Raw genomic sequence first — 15,392 nt, 5'->3', positions numbered from 1 at the left:
GAGTGGATAACTGTATTTCACAGTAATCTGATTGAGACTGCGGTAATCAATACACGGGCGCAAACCTCCATCCTTTTTCTTCACAAAAAAGAAACTAGAGGACGCAGGGGAAGTGGAGGGCCGTATGTATCCCTGTCTCAGAGACTCGGCTATGTAAGTCTCCATAGCTCTCTTCTCCTCTTGAGACAAAGGATACACATGGCTCCGCGGAAGCGCAGCTCCTACCTGGAGGTCTATCGCACAATCCCCCTGTCTATGTGGTGGCAACTGCGTCGCCTTCGCCTTACTAAACACCAGTGCTAAATCCTCATACTCGGGGGGAATGTGCAATGCGGGCACTTGGTTTGGACTCTCCACCGAGGTCGCCCCTACGGAAACGCCCAGACATCGCCCTACACACTGGGCAGACCACTCCTTAAGAGCCCTCTGTTGCCACGAAATAGATGGATTATGGGTAATCAACCAGGGAAGCCCCAGCACCACCGGATACGCAGGAGAGTCAATAAGATATAGCTGTATAGTCTCCTCATGACCCTCCTGCGTCCCCATCCTAAGTGGAGCTGTGACCTCCCTAATCAACCCCGATCCCAACGGACGGCTATCTAGAGCATGTACAGGGAAAGGTTTGTTGACAGGAAGGAGGGGAATCCCTAACTCTGCACAAAATCTCCGATCTATAAAATTCCCATCTGTGCCTGAATCTACTAGCGCCTTATGCTGGGAACGAGGTGCAACCTGTGGGAAGCAAACAGGTATGGTTAGGTGCACAACAGAGCGCTCTGGGTAAGTGGGGCACCTACTCACCTGGAAGGACTCCCCAGTAAGTGGCCTGCCGTCTCGTCCCCTAGGAGACCCCCCCAGCACCTGGCCGCAGTGTGTCCTCCACGGCCACAGTTGGTACAGGGGTTGGTCCCCCTAGGGCTCCTTCTCCTCTCCTCTCTAGCGCCAGCACCCCCGAGCTCCATAGAACTAGGCTCAGAGGTGCTGGAGGGTGGAATGGACGACCCCCACTCAGGACGTACGCGGGTGGCCAGTAGGGTGTCTAGGCGAATGGCCATGTCGACAAACTGGTCAAACGTGAGGGTGGTGTCCCTGCAGGCCAACTCACGACGGACGTCCTCCCGTAGGCTGCAGCGGAAGTGGTCTATGAGGGCCCGCTCATTCCACCCTGCGTCTGCCGCTAGAGTCCGGAACTCCAGTGCAAACTCCTGGGCGCTCCTCTTCCCCTGTCGGAGGTAGAATAGACGTTCTCCCGCCGCCTTCCCCTCAGGTGGATGGTCGAATACAGCCCTGAAGCGATGGGAGAACTCCGCATAGGTGCTCGTCGCGGGGTCTATTCTCCTCCATTCGGCGTTGGCCCACTCCAACGCCTTGCCGGTGAGACAGGAGATGAGGGCGGAAACGCTCTCGTGTCCCGAGGGCACCGGGTGTACGGTGGCGAGGTAGAGTTCAACTTGTAGGAGGAATCCTTGACACCCGGCAGCGGTACCATCATACGCCCTCGGGAGCGAGAGCCGATTCCCACTGGGTTCCGGAGCATGGACAAAGGGACTGACCGGTGCTGGTGGTAATGTGGGAGGAGGCGTGGGTGCCCAACTGGTCTCCAGGCGATGCAGGGTATTCATTACTCCCTGCAGAGCGTTGGTGATTTGAGCTATCCTGTCATCCTGTCCGCGGACGCGCTCCTCCCATGACTCGGTCGCTGCTGCTGCTCCTGCTGATTCCATGAGTGGTGTGTAGTTCTGTCAGAGCTGGCGTAGGGGTGGTGTGGAAATCAGATGCAGGATGCAGAAGTAGTCCAAAAATACTTTAATAAAGTCCACAGAATGAACGGCTACAAACAGAGCCGGAGGCACAAGAAAAATAACGCACTCAGCGTAATACACTTAACACGCACAATAGTGCGGACTCTCTACAGCAATAGAGCACAAACTAGACATGGAAACACCTGCTGACAAATGAACAACTACACACAACCACAAGACAGAAACAACGAGAACTTAAAGGACACATAATCAAGACAAAATGAGAAACAGGTGTACCAAAACAGACCAAACCAAACGAACACAGAAACAACGAACGGTGGCAGCTAGTACTCCGGGGACGACGACCGCCGAAGCCTGCCCGAACAAGGAGAAGGAGCAGCCTCGGCAGAAACCGTGACAAACACATCCTAGATCTGAATGAATGAAATAATCTTATTAAATACTTTTTTCTTTACTTAGTTGAATGTGCTGACAACAAAATCACACAAAAATTATCAATGGAAATCAAATGTATCAACCCATGGAGGTCTGGATTTGGAGTCACCCTCAAAATTAAAGTGGAAAACCACACTACAGGCTGATCCAACTTTGATGTAATGTCCTTAAAACAAGTCAAAATGAGGCTCAGTAGTGTGTGGCCTCCACGTGCCTGTATGACCTCCCTACAACGCCTGGGCATGCTCCTGATGAGGTGGCGGATGGTCTCCTGAGGGATCTCCTCCCAGACCTGGACTAAAGCATCCGCCAACTCCTGGACAGTCTGTGGTGCAACGTGGCGTTGGTGGATGGAGCGAGACATGATGTCCCAGATGTGCTCAATTGGATTCAGGTCTGGGGAACTGGCGGTCCATAGCATCAATGCCTTCCTCTTGCAGGAACTGCTGACACACTCCAGCCACATGAGGTCTAGCATTGTCTTGCATTAGGAGGAACCCAGGGTCAACCGCACCAGCATATGGTCTCACAAGGGGTCTGAGGATCTCATCTCGGTACCTAATGGCAGTCAGGCTACCTCTGGCGAGCACATGGAGGGCTGTGCGGCCCCCCAAAGAAATGCCACTCCACACCATGACTGACCCACCGCCAAACCGGTCATGCTGGAGGATGTTGCAGGCAGCAGAACGTTCTCCACGGCGTCTCCAGACTCTGTCACATCTGTCACATGTGCTCAGTGTGAACCTGCTTTCATCTGTGAAGAGCACAGGGCGCCAGTGGCGAATTTGCCAATCTTGGTGTTCTCTGGCAAATGCCAAACGTCCTGCACGGTGTTGGGCTGTAAGCACAACCCCCACCTGTGGACGTCGGGCCCTCATACCACCCTGATGGAGTCTGTTTCTGACCGTTTGAGCAGACACATGCACATTTGTGGCCTGCTGGAGGTCATTTTGCAGGGCTCTGGCAGTCCTCCTCCTGCTCCTCCTTGCACAAAGGCGAAGGTAGCGGTCCTGCTGCTGGGTTGTTGCCCTCCTGCGGCCTCCTCCACGTCTCCTGATGTACTGGCCTGTCTCCTGGTAGCGCCTCCATGCTCTGGACACTACGCTGACAGACACAGCAAACCTTCTTACCACAGCTCGCATTGATGTGCCATCCTGGATGAGCTGCACTACCTGAGCCACTTGTGTGGGTTGTAGACTCTGTCTCATGCTACCACTAGAGTGAAAGCACCGCCAGCATTCAAAAGTGACCAAAACATCAGCCAAGAAGTATAGGAACTGAGAAGTGGTCTGTGGTCACCACCTGCAGAACCACTTCTTTATTGGGGGTGTCTTGCTAATTGCCTATAATTTCCACCTGTTGTCTATTCCATTTGCACAACAGCATGTGAAATGTATTGTCAATCAGTGTTGCTTCCTAAGTGGACAGTTTGATTTCACAGAAGTGTGATTGACTTGGAGTTACATTGTGTTGTTTAAGTGTTCCCTTAATTTTTTTGAGCAGTGTATTTTGATTTGTTTAACACTTTTTTGGTTACTACATGATTCCATGTGTGTTATTTCATAGTTTTGATGTCTTCACTATTATACTACAATGTAGAAAATAGTAAAAATAAAAAATAAAATTGAATGAGTAGATGTGTCCTCACTTTTGACTGGTACTGTATATATCCCATGTGTTGAATTTATACTGATAGGACAATGAAAATAGTGCATCAATATACTACAGCTCACTCTTAGGAGTGGAACTTTATTTAACGGTACAACTATTTCATGTGAGAACTTATAGTGGAAGCACACTAGTCTTTTTTAAATATAGTTTTTTAAGGATTTTCAAGTACATTTTTAAAGAGGAGAAATGGTGTGCCAGGTCAAGGGCTGGATTCAACTCTACGCCAGCACTTGCATACATGTGTGCTCCGAAGGCAGTGGCAGCAACCGCCAGACCACCCCAGGCCACAGCACACTAGTCTGAACACTGATAATATCCTCTATCTCTGTCTTCAGAGCCCACCTGGCTCTCCACTAACCTGGGAGTGCTCATCTGCATCGAGTGTTCTGGAATCCACAGGGAGATGGGCGTCCACTATTCTAGAATACAGTCTCTCACACTGGACGTCCTGGGAACCGCAGACCTCCTGGTAAATATCACAGGCTTTTATGGTTGCATTGTATACAAACATGGGTTAAAATACTATTTTAAATGTTTTACATATTTTATTTGTTTTGCTTTAGCCTGCCTGGAGTGCCAGATGGGTAGATGCCAGGGAAGCTCAATCAAGCAGTTTTGATTATTTCAAATAGTATTTGAACCCAGCTCTGATTGTATAAGCTGTTGTACTATTTTTGTAGGATTAGTAGTAGCCTGGTCCCAGATCTGTTTGTGCTGTCTTGCCAACTCCTATGGTCATTGGCTATACAGCACAAACAGATCTGGAACCAGGCTAGATTAATAGGGTCTGAATAGATACCATATTTACGTGTGCGCTACCTGGTCTTCCCCAGCTGGCTAAGAATGTGGGCAATGTAGGTTTCAATGAGATCATGGAAGCGGACCTGTCTGCACAGGGCGTGACCAAACCCAACCCCTCAAGTGACATGTGAGTGACAGACAGTCGGGCAAACCACACCCCCTTCTCTCCCTCCTTCAACACCATAACAGGAACAACACTGACTGAATACATTCAATACATTTAACTTCTTGTTATACTATGTATAGTCCTGAATGTTTTAGGGTCCATCCCAAATGGAACCTTATTCCCTATATAGTGCACTACTTTTGACGGGGACCCTGGTCAAAATCAGTGCACTATATAGGGGATAGGGTGCCATTTGGGACTTGGCCTTAAACTCAGATTTCCTGTCTCTTGGTAGTTCATCATCTGTCTGTCTGGGCTCTTGTCTCCCTCAGGCAGACGCGGAAGGACTACATCACAGCCAAGTACACAGAGAAGAAGTTTGTTCAGAGGAAGTGTGCGGACGCGGAGTCCAGGCTGCACGTCCTTTGTGAGGCGGTGAAGACCCAAAACATTCTCTCCCTCATCCAGGTTTACGCTGAAGGAGAGGACCTGATGGAGACCATACCGCTGGCCAATGAGCATGTGAGATGAATCACATTGCCTTCTTGTTTTTTTTTTCATTTCTTTTTCACATTTATTTAGACAGCCGGAAGATAAGCGGGGGACAGATTGTACATTTTACAATTTAGCAGATGCTCTCATCCAGAGCGATTTACAGGAGCAATTAGGGTTAAGTGCCTTGCACAAGTGCACATCGACAGATTTTTCACCTAGTCGTATCAGGAATTCGAACCAGCGACCTTTCGGTTAGTGGCCCAACGCTCTAACCACTAGGCTACCTTGTAGAGGGAACGCAGGTAAAAAGTATAGTGTCGGGAGATTGGTACCCATGCCACTGTGGGAAATATGTGCATGGCAGTCTCTACCATTACTGCTGCACCACGCCCCCACATGACAGCCTTCTAACACTGACATGGAAGAAACATTAGTCTTTGTTGAAGTCCCTCATGGACTAAAAAACTCTGCTGATTTGTCATATTTTAATACCTCTGATTGAAACATACACAGATATTTTACCGGTATGTACGTATGCTTCTGTAATACACGTTTTGCTACACTATACAGTGGGGGAAAAAGTATTTAGTCAGCCACCAATTGTGCAAGTTCTCCCACTTAAAAAGATGAGAGAGGCCTGTAATTTTCATCATAGGTACACGTGAACTATGACAGACAAAATTCCAAAAAGAAATCCAAAAAAAAATAAGTATTTGGTCAATAACAAAAGTTTCTCAATACTTTGTTATATACCCTTTGTTGGCAATGACACAGGTCAAACGTTTTCTGTAAGTCTTCACAAGGTTTTCACACACTGTTGCTGGTATTTTGGCCCATTCCTCCATGCAGATCTCCTCTAGAGCAGTGATGTTTTGGGGCTGTCGCTGGGCAACACGGATTTTCAACTCCCTCCAAAGATTTTCTATGGGGTTGAGATCTGGAGACTGGCTAGGCCACTCCAGGACCTTGAAATGCTTCTTACGAAGCCACTCCTTCGTTGCCCGGGTGGTGTGTTTGGGATCATTGTCATGCTGAAAGACCCAGCCACGTTTCATCTTCAATGCCCTTGCTGATGGAAGGAGGTTTTCACTCAAAATCTCACGATACATGGCCCCATTCATTCTTTCCTTTACACGGATCAGTCGTCCTGGTCCCTTTGCAGAAAAACAGCCCCAAAGCATAATGTTTCCACCCCCATGCTTCACAGTAGGTATGGTGTTCTTTGGATGCAACTCAGCATTCTTTGTCCTCCAAACACGACGAGTTGAGTTTTTACCAAAAAGTTATATTTTGGTTTCATCTGACCATATGACATTCTCCCAATCCTCTTCTGGATCATCCAAATGCACTCTAGCAAACTTCAGACGGGCCTGGACATGTACTGGCTTAAGCAGGGGGACACGTCTGGCACTGCAGGATTTGAGTCCCTGGCGGCGTAGTGTGTTACTGATGGTAGGCTTTGTTACTTTGGTCCCAGCTCTCTGCAGGTCATTCACTAGGTCCCCCCGTGTGGTTCTGGGATTTTTGCTCACTTGTGATCATTTTGACCCCACAGGGTGAGATCTTGCGTGGAGCCCCAGATCGAGGGAGATTATCAGTGGTCTTGTATGTCTTCCATTTCCTAATAATTGCTCCCACAGTTGATTTCTTCAAACCAAGCTGCTTACCTATTGCACATTCAGTCTTCCCAGCCTGGTGCAGGTCTACAATTTTGTTTCTGGTGTCCTTTGACAGCTCTTTGGTCTTGGTCATAGTGGAGTTTGGAGTGTGACTGTTTGAGGTTGTGGACAGGTGTCTTTTATACTGATAACAAGTTCAAACAGGTGCTATTAATACAGGTAACGAGTAGAGGACAGAGGAGCCTCTTAAAGAAGAAGTTACAGGTCTGTGAGAGCCAGAAATCTTGCTTGTTTGTAGGTGACCAAATACTTATTTTCCACCATAATTTGCAAATAAATTCATAAAAAATCCTACAATGTTGTTTTCTGGAATTTCTTTTCTCAATTTGTCTGTCATAGTTGACGTGTACCTATGATGAAAATTACAGGCCTCTCTCATCTTTTTAAGTGGGAGAACTTGCACAATTGGTGGCTGACTGAATACTTTTCTTCCCGACTGTATATACAAAAGTATTCAAATTAGTGGATTAGGCTATTTCAGCCACACCCGTTGCTGACAGGTGTATAAAATCGAGCACACAGCCATGCAAACACCATAGACAAACATTGGCAGTACAATGGCCTTACTGAAGAAAATAACGTGGCACCCTCATAGGATGCCACCTTTCCAACAAGTCAGTTTGTCACATTTCTGCCCTGCTAGAGCTGTCCTGGTAAACTGTATGTGCTGTTATTGTGAAGTGGAAACGTCAAGGAGCAACAACGGCTCTCAGCCGTGAAGCAGAACAGGACCGTTGAGTGCTGTGGGCGTGTAGCATGTAAAAATCGTCTGTCTTCAGTGCAATACTCACTACCGAGTTCCAAACTGCTTCTGGAAGCAACGTCAGCACAAGAACTGTTCGTCGGGAGCTTCATGAAATGGGTTTCCATGGCTGAGCAGCCACACACAAGCTTAAGATCACCATGCGCAATGCCAAGCGTCAGCTGGAGTGGTGTAAAGCTCGCCGACCATTGGACTCTGGAGTAGTGGAAACGCATTCTAAAGTGATGAATCACGCTTCACCATCTGGCAGTCCGATGGACGAATCTGGGTTTGGCGGATGCCAGGAGAACGCTACCTGCCTGAATGCATAGTGCCAACTGTAAAGTTTGGTGGAGGAGGAATAATGGTCTGGGGCTGTTTTTCTTGGTTTGAGCTAGGCCCCTTAGTTCCAGTGAAGGGAAATCTTAACGCTACAGCATACAATGACATTCTAGACGATTCTGTGCTTCCAACTTTGCTTTGTGGCAACAGTTTGGGGAAGGCCCTTTCCTGTTTCAGCAATACTATGCCCCCGTGCACAAAGCGAGGTCCATACAGAAACGGTTTGTCAAAGTCGGTGTGGAAGAACTTGACTGGCCTGCACAGAGCCCTGACCTCAAACCCATCGAAAACCTTTGGGATGAATTGGAATGCCAACTGCGAGCCAGGCCTAATCGCCCAACATCTTGTGACCAACATCTAGTGGAAAGCCTTCCCAGAAGGGTGGAGGCTGTTATAGCAGCAAAGGGGGGACCAACTCCATATTAATGCCCATGATTTTGGAATGAGATGTTCGACGAGCAGGTGTCCACATACTTTTGGTTATGTAGTATATTTGTCCATGCTCTCAGGAACCGGGTGAGACAGCACTACATCTAGCAGTACGAATGGTGGACCGCAACTCCCTCCATTTTGTGGACTTCCTGGCCCAGAACAGGTACTAATTTAAGGGTTTATGTCTCATAAAAGCAGAAACAAACAACTTAAAAGCAGAAGCAAACATCTCAAATGTGAAGAGGGGGAAGTCATCTAAAATATTTTAATGGTAAAAAAAAAAAAACTTGTAGATATGAGCAGAAATTGTTCTCTCAGATTAAACATATTTATTTACTTGGTTGATGTCGATGAAGCGAAGTGTTGCCCCCTTGTGGTGAATGTCCTAACCCCAGTTGTGTGTCTGGTCTGTGTCAGTGGGAACCTGGATAGGCAGACAGCCAAAGGGAGCACGGCGCTGCACTACTGCTGCCTGACAGACAACAGCGAGTGTCTGAAACTGCTGCTGCGGGGCAGGGCCTCGGTCAGTATTGGTAAGTACCCTGCTAGTATCATGGCTTGTCCCAAATGGCACCATATTCCCTTTATAGTCCGGACTCAAGTCCCATAGAAACACATAAATTGGTTTGTCTGTCTGTGTGCAGCCAACGAGGCAGGAGAAACACCAATGGACATCGCCAAGCGCCTCAGACATAAGCAGTGTGAGGAGCTGGTGAGTGCAGTCTTTGAATGGAATCTAAAGGCCATATGGATTTGACCACTGTAACAATATACTAATAATAATTGATTGGATTTATAGAGCGCTTTTCCACCTAGGTTCTCAAAGCACTTTACAAAGTAAGGGGAAAACTCACCTCATCCACCACCGATGTGTGGCACCTACGTGGAATATGATGATCCCACTGTCTTAGAGCATGGTCCAGGGTTCTATTTTATCAACGTGGGTAATAGTAAAGGTTGACTGTCTTTGTGCTGTCCAGCTGACCCAGGCTGTGACGGGGAAGTTTAACGTCCATGTGCACGTGGAATATGAGTGGCGGCTCCAAAACAACGATGACGACCTGGACGAGAGCGAAGATGAGATGGAGGACAAGGTGACTCAAAACTCATATAGAACTCTTATAGAATTCACAGATTCTTCTAACCATGGTTTTATGGCATACCAGGGAAACCTGAACTGCCTGCTGTATTAGTTTAGTTATTTTATACACGAGTCAGTACTTGAGTCAGTACTATAGTACTTCAACCTCAGTTGTGCTCATCGCTAGCTAGAATAAATTACATCAACAGCATACTAGCTTATACTACACTAGCTTACTTACACTCTTTATCCCCCATACGCAGCCCATCCCTCACAGACGGTCAGAGCAGGAGCGTCCATTCAGCTGTTTTGTCCCAGGCAATAGTCCCATGGGTCCCGTGCCTGGTGGTCTCAACATGGCCTCCCTGGCCCGCAATGCAGCCAGCCTGGCCAGGGACAAGCAGCGAGCCCATGTCCCCAGCATGATGATGAACAATGAGACCTACGGCACCATCCTGGACCTCAGCCCCCTTCCCCCCGGCATGCCAGGGGTAGCAGGGGGACTGGGGGTACACATCCCACCCCTGCCCCCCAGGAACGCCAGCAAAGGTCAGTCCATTGGCAATGTGCATAGGCCATAGGTCATAGAGCATAGGTCATAGATCATGCTGTAGGTCAGAGCTGTTCAATTCCAGCCCTGGTGGGCCAAAACACTTTTTTAGGTTTTCAGTCTCCTAATCAAGGCCTGATTCAGGCCTGCGTCACCAGCTGAGTGCAATCAACTCCAAGTTAGAAATATAAACCGGAAATGTTTCGGCCCTCCAAGACCAGAATTAAACAGCCCTGCACTAGGTCATGGATTATAGGTCCTTGACATGGTTGCTGGAATAGTGAACTAAACATTAGATGCTAAACTGTAGTATACAGTGCCTTCGGAAAGTATTCAAACCCCTTGACTTTTTCCACATTTTGTTACGTTACAGCCTTATTCGAAGAAAAACAATTATATCCTCAGCAATCTACACACAATACCTCATAATAACAAAGCAAAAACAGGTTTTCAGAAATTATTTATATAAGTATTCAGACCCTTTGCTATGAGACTCGAAAATGAGCTCAGGTGCATCCTGTTTCCATTGATCATCCTTGATGTTTCTACAACTTTATTGGAGTCCACCTGTGGTAAATTAAATTGATTGGACATGATTTGGAAAGGCACACACCTGTCTATATAAGGTCCCACAGTTGACAGTGCATGTCAGAGCAAAAACCAAGCCATGAGGTCGAAGGAATTGTCCGTAGAGCTCCGAGACAGGATTATGTCGAGGCACAGATCTGGGGAAGGGTACCAAAAAATGTCTATAGCATTGAAGATCCCCAAGAACACAGTGGCCTCCATCATTCTTAAATGGAAGAAGCTCGGAACCACCAAGACTCTTCCTAGAGCTGGCCGCCCGGCCAAACTGAGCAATCGGGGGAGAAGGGCCTTGGTCAGGGAGGTGACCAAGAACCCGATGGTTACTCTGACAGAGCTCTAGAGTTCCTCTGTGGAGATGGGAGAACCTTCCAGAAGGACAACCATCTCTGCAGCACTCCACCAATCAGGCCTTTATGGTAGAGTGGCCAGACAGAAGCCACTCCTCAGTAAAAGGCACATGACAGCCCGCTTGTAGTTTACCAAACGGCACCTAAAGACTCTCAGACCACCAACCAGATTCTCTGGTCTGATTAAACCAAGATTTAACGCTTTGGCCTGAATGCCAAGCGTCACATCTGGAGGAAACCTGGCACAATCCCTACAGTGAAGCAAAGTACAGAGATATCCTTGATGAAAACCTGCTCCAGAGCTCACAGGACCTCAGACTGGGGCGAAGGTTCACCTTCCAACAGGACAACGACCCTAAGCACACAGTCAAGACAGACAATGCAGGAGTGGCTTCGGGACAAGTCTCTGAATGTCCTTGAGTGGCCCAGCCAGAGCCCGAACCTAAACCTGATCGAACATCTCTGGAGAGACCTGAAAGTAGCTGTACAGCAACGCTCCCCATCCAACCTGACAGAGCTTGAGAGGATCTGCAGAGAAGAATGGGAGAAACTCCCCAAATACAGGTGTGCTAAGCTTGTAGCGTCATACCCAAGAAGACTTGAGGCTGTAATCGCTGCCAAAGGTGCTTCAACAAAGTACTGAGTAAAGGGTCTGAATACTTATGTAAATGTGATATTTCTATTTTTTTATTTGTAATAAATTAGCAAAAGTTTCTAAAAACCTGTTTTTGCTTTGTCATTATGGGGTATTGTGTGTAGATTGATGAGTAAAAAACTAACTATTTAATCAATTTTAGAATAAGGCTGTAACCTAACAAAATGTGGGAAAAGTCAAGGGGTCTGAAAACTTTCCAAAGGCACTGTAAATAAATGATTGACCCTATGACTGTAACCTTGCAGGCCCAGGGTGGAAGCAGGCTCCTATGGAGGTGTTGGGTAGACAGAGGTCCTGCTCAGACCCCCCAAACCCTCACATCCTGGAGCGTAACAGCTCCATGAATGGTAAGTGTACTACATTATATTACCCGTTGGTACTAGCTCCTAACCTATCCCTCACACATGATGTACTGCACTGCTGGCACAACAACAAGATATAAGCGCTGTATAAGCACTTTGTTACAACTGCCGATGTTAAACTTTTTTTTAAATACATTTGATTGATTTATTGATATCACTCCCTTGTCTCCATCCAGTGCTTCCCACAGCTGTTCCACCTGCTGCTCTGCCTCCCCCGGTGAGTAAAAGGACCAGTGTGATGGGGCCTAGAGGCTGTAAGACTGCTCCTCTACCACCACTACCTCCAGTATTACCTGGGCCTCCAGTGTCCCCCATCTTCCCACTGCCACTACCACCAGTCCCGCCAAGAGTGCCCCCTTCACCCTCCTTCAAACCCACACAGCCCCCTCCTGTACCCGCCCACCATCCCAGAAGCAGAGCCGCAGGGCCCAAATCGCCTAAATCCCCCATTAGGTAAGAACTTGGGCAGTGTGTATCAAGCATTTCAGAGTAAGAGTGCTGATTTAGGATCAGTTTAGTCTTTTAGATCACAATGAATATGATTACGTGGATAGGGGGGACCTGATTCTAGATCAGCACTCCTACTCTGAGACGCTTGATACGGCCGCTGACCATGGAAGGATTATGTTTTCAATACTTAAAATGCAGGTTAAAATGTTCTCATTTAATTGTATTACATCTTGTGTGTAGGTTTATTATGAGATGTATTATCAGTTAACTGAGACAATTAATGTGTGTGTGGTTTCAGTTCAGATAAACCCACACCTAAAGGACCACCCGGCAGGCCTGCTGGACCCACTAATAGATCCGGTAAACACATCACACACTCAAATACCATTCACACAATTTTAGTATAAACTGATTGTACAAAACATAAGGAAAACCAGCTCTTTCCATGACATAGACTGACCAGGTGAATCCAGGTGAAAGCTATGATCCCTTATTGATGTCACTTATTAAATCCACTTCAATCAGTGTAAATGAAGGGGAGGAGACAGGTTAAAGAATGATTTCTAAGCCTTGAGACATGGATTGTGTATGTGTGCCATTCAGAGGGTGAATGGGCAAGACAAAATATTTAAGTGCCTTTGAACGGAGTATGGTAGTAGGTGCCAGGCACACCGGTTTGTGTCTGCAACGCTGCTGGGTTTTTCACGCTCAACAGTTTCCTGTGTGTATCAAGAATGGTCCACCACCCAAAGGACATCCAGCCAACTTGACACAACTGTGGGAAGCATCAGAGTTAACATGGGCCAGCATCCCTGTGGAATGCCTTCGACACCTTGTAGAGTCCATGACCCAACGAATTGAGGCTATTCTGAGGGCAAAAGGGGGTGCAACTCAATATTAGGAAGGTGTTCCTAAAGTTTTGTACACTCAGCGTACAATATCAAATAACTAGCCTGCTCTGGTTCAAATAGCTTTGTTTTATTTGTCTGGGTGCCAGTCTGTTTCTGCTTTCTTTCTTTCAATTGGTTAGAGTAATGGAGTTGATAAGAGCACGAACAGATCTGGGACCAGACTACTTACTATTTTATGTGTCATGTCCATGAATTGATTATTAAATGTCCCAATGTGTCTTTTTGCTTGTGTGTTAGCAGTAAAGAATGCACCTGTAACTGGATCCCCTCAGAGCTCTGGTCCAACTCCTCCAACACCCAAGCCCCGTGCTAACCATCCTGTGAGATCCTCAACTCAGCCAATCAGTGGCGTGCAATCACTACCTAACACACAGACTATTATACCAATACAGTAATATCATATTTACACTGATTATGAGCAGGTTTATTTACAGTATTGAGATTTACCATCAGGACTGATTGAACTCTTGCAAAACCATTAACTAACGTCTTCTTGTCTTACTCATTATTATTTGGCCCTTAGAAACAGAGGCCCAAGAGGGTGAAAGCCATCTACAAATGTTCAGCTGATAACCCAGATGAGCTGACGTTCACTGAGGGAGAGGTGATCGTAGTGGATGGAGAGGAAGACCAGGAGTGGTGGGTAAGTACAACAGCTGCAACACACACCTACACGCACAATCATGCATGCACACACACACAAATTGCACACACACACACATACACTGACTGTGTCCTTATATTTCTGATCCACTGACTGTTGTCCTGTTGTGTATGTTGCAGGTAGGACATATCGAGGGGGAGTCGACCAGGAGTGGAGTCTTCCCTGCGACATTCGTGTGCTTCATCCCTGACTGATGCAGCTGATGGTGTGACCGAAGCTGTCACTCACTACTAGGCTGTGTTTATCTACGTTTGAGTCCCAAATGGCACCCTATTCCATATGTAGTGAACTACTTTTGACCAGGGCCCATAAGGCTCTGGTCAAAAGTAGTGCACTATATAGGGAATAGGGTATAATTTGGGACATAAACAATGTCTATGAGTGAAAGAGGTGTGGGACGTGCACATCACGTGTGTGGGTGTTGTTATTCTCATGCATACAAACAGCCAAAGACGATGACTAGGTGACCTCTGACCTGCCAATAGAATGTTCTTATCTACAATGCTGGAAAACTATTTAACAACATTCACCAAAATAAGAGGCAAATGGGGGAAACTGTTCTACCCGCATGCTAAGTTTTGAGAAAGTATACTTGGTTTGCTGGGACAACTGGAAATAACTGGAGCAAGATTCTGCTTGATTATGTTTTATTTAAAGTCCATACAGTATAGTGCATCCTTGAGGGTACAGTCAAACTTGAGGCTTTCAAATTCAATATTGGTATAGTGTTATCGACTCAGATGGGTATTGAAAGTGTAACTTGGTATAACAATAAACATATTGTCCTACCACTCAAAGTCTACATATTACATCAGTCATAACATTGCTGTGTATCACAAACACTTGTCACTGAGCATGATCATCCCATGACAGCTTCTGCTGATGGGAAACTGATATGTTTGAATCTAACATTGAAATAAATCTAATTTATCAAGAGAGCATTTGTGAATATATGATGCTGGCAAAAGGGTTGCAGGGTAACTCTGTATGTATATTGTAGCTGTAACATTTGAGCTAAATGAAATTTTAAGAAATGTACATCCTACACTATCCTCTTCCCGTATGTTCTTTACATGTCCATGGATATTCATTAAAACGTGAAATGGCTCATTGTGTGTTTTGTCTTCAATGCATTCTGTTATGACATATCTGTTATGACATATCTGTAGTAGTCACTCCACTTTTTTTAAATGACGTCCATAAGTGAAAGAGTCATTTTGGGGAGGACAGATTATAGCAATGTCATTATGATTATATTGTGCTCTGGTAACTCTGCCCTAAAATCAGGGCCACGTTCAGTTGCCAAACGTTCTCG

General features: G+C 46.5%; 1 protein-coding gene across 2 annotated transcripts in view; it reads left to right on the top strand.

Annotated features, from left to right (window-relative positions):
• LOC311106869 (arf-GAP with SH3 domain, ANK repeat and PH domain-containing protein 2-like) overlaps nucleotides 1-15,186 on the top strand; it is a 58,402-nt gene extending 43,216 nt beyond the window's left edge. The window contains exons 15-28 of one of the 2 annotated variants that reach the window (XM_084149257.1): nucleotides 4,208-4,341; nucleotides 4,706-4,800; nucleotides 5,112-5,301; nucleotides 8,547-8,632; nucleotides 8,887-9,002; nucleotides 9,114-9,181; nucleotides 9,450-9,563; nucleotides 9,814-10,099; nucleotides 11,936-12,037; nucleotides 12,229-12,505; nucleotides 12,801-12,862; nucleotides 13,654-13,733; nucleotides 13,937-14,056; nucleotides 14,197-15,186. In XM_084149257.1, the coding sequence (XP_084005383.1) occupies nucleotides 4,208-4,341; nucleotides 4,706-4,800; nucleotides 5,112-5,301; nucleotides 8,547-8,632; nucleotides 8,887-9,002; nucleotides 9,114-9,181; nucleotides 9,450-9,563; nucleotides 9,814-10,099; nucleotides 11,936-12,037; nucleotides 12,229-12,505; nucleotides 12,801-12,862; nucleotides 13,654-13,733; nucleotides 13,937-14,056; nucleotides 14,197-14,271 (1,805 nt within the window). In that variant the 3' untranslated portion in view covers nucleotides 14,272-15,186. Of the gene's footprint in view, nucleotides 1-4,207; nucleotides 4,342-4,705; nucleotides 4,801-5,111; nucleotides 5,302-8,546; nucleotides 8,633-8,886; nucleotides 9,003-9,113; nucleotides 9,182-9,449; nucleotides 9,564-9,813; nucleotides 10,100-11,935; nucleotides 12,038-12,228; nucleotides 12,506-12,800; nucleotides 12,863-13,650; nucleotides 13,734-13,936; nucleotides 14,057-14,196 lie in introns of both variants that reach the window. The other variant, XM_084149256.1, reaches the window with a different exon arrangement.
• The last annotated feature ends 206 nt before the right edge of the window (nucleotides 15,187-15,392 follow it).

Source organism: Coregonus lavaretus (assembly GCF_964263955.1).
Source record: "Coregonus lavaretus genome assembly, chromosome: 31".
In the NCBI taxonomy this organism is placed as follows: Eukaryota; Metazoa; Chordata; class Actinopteri; order Salmoniformes; family Salmonidae; genus Coregonus; species Coregonus lavaretus.
This window is presented reverse-complemented; position numbering and strand designations above follow the sequence as displayed.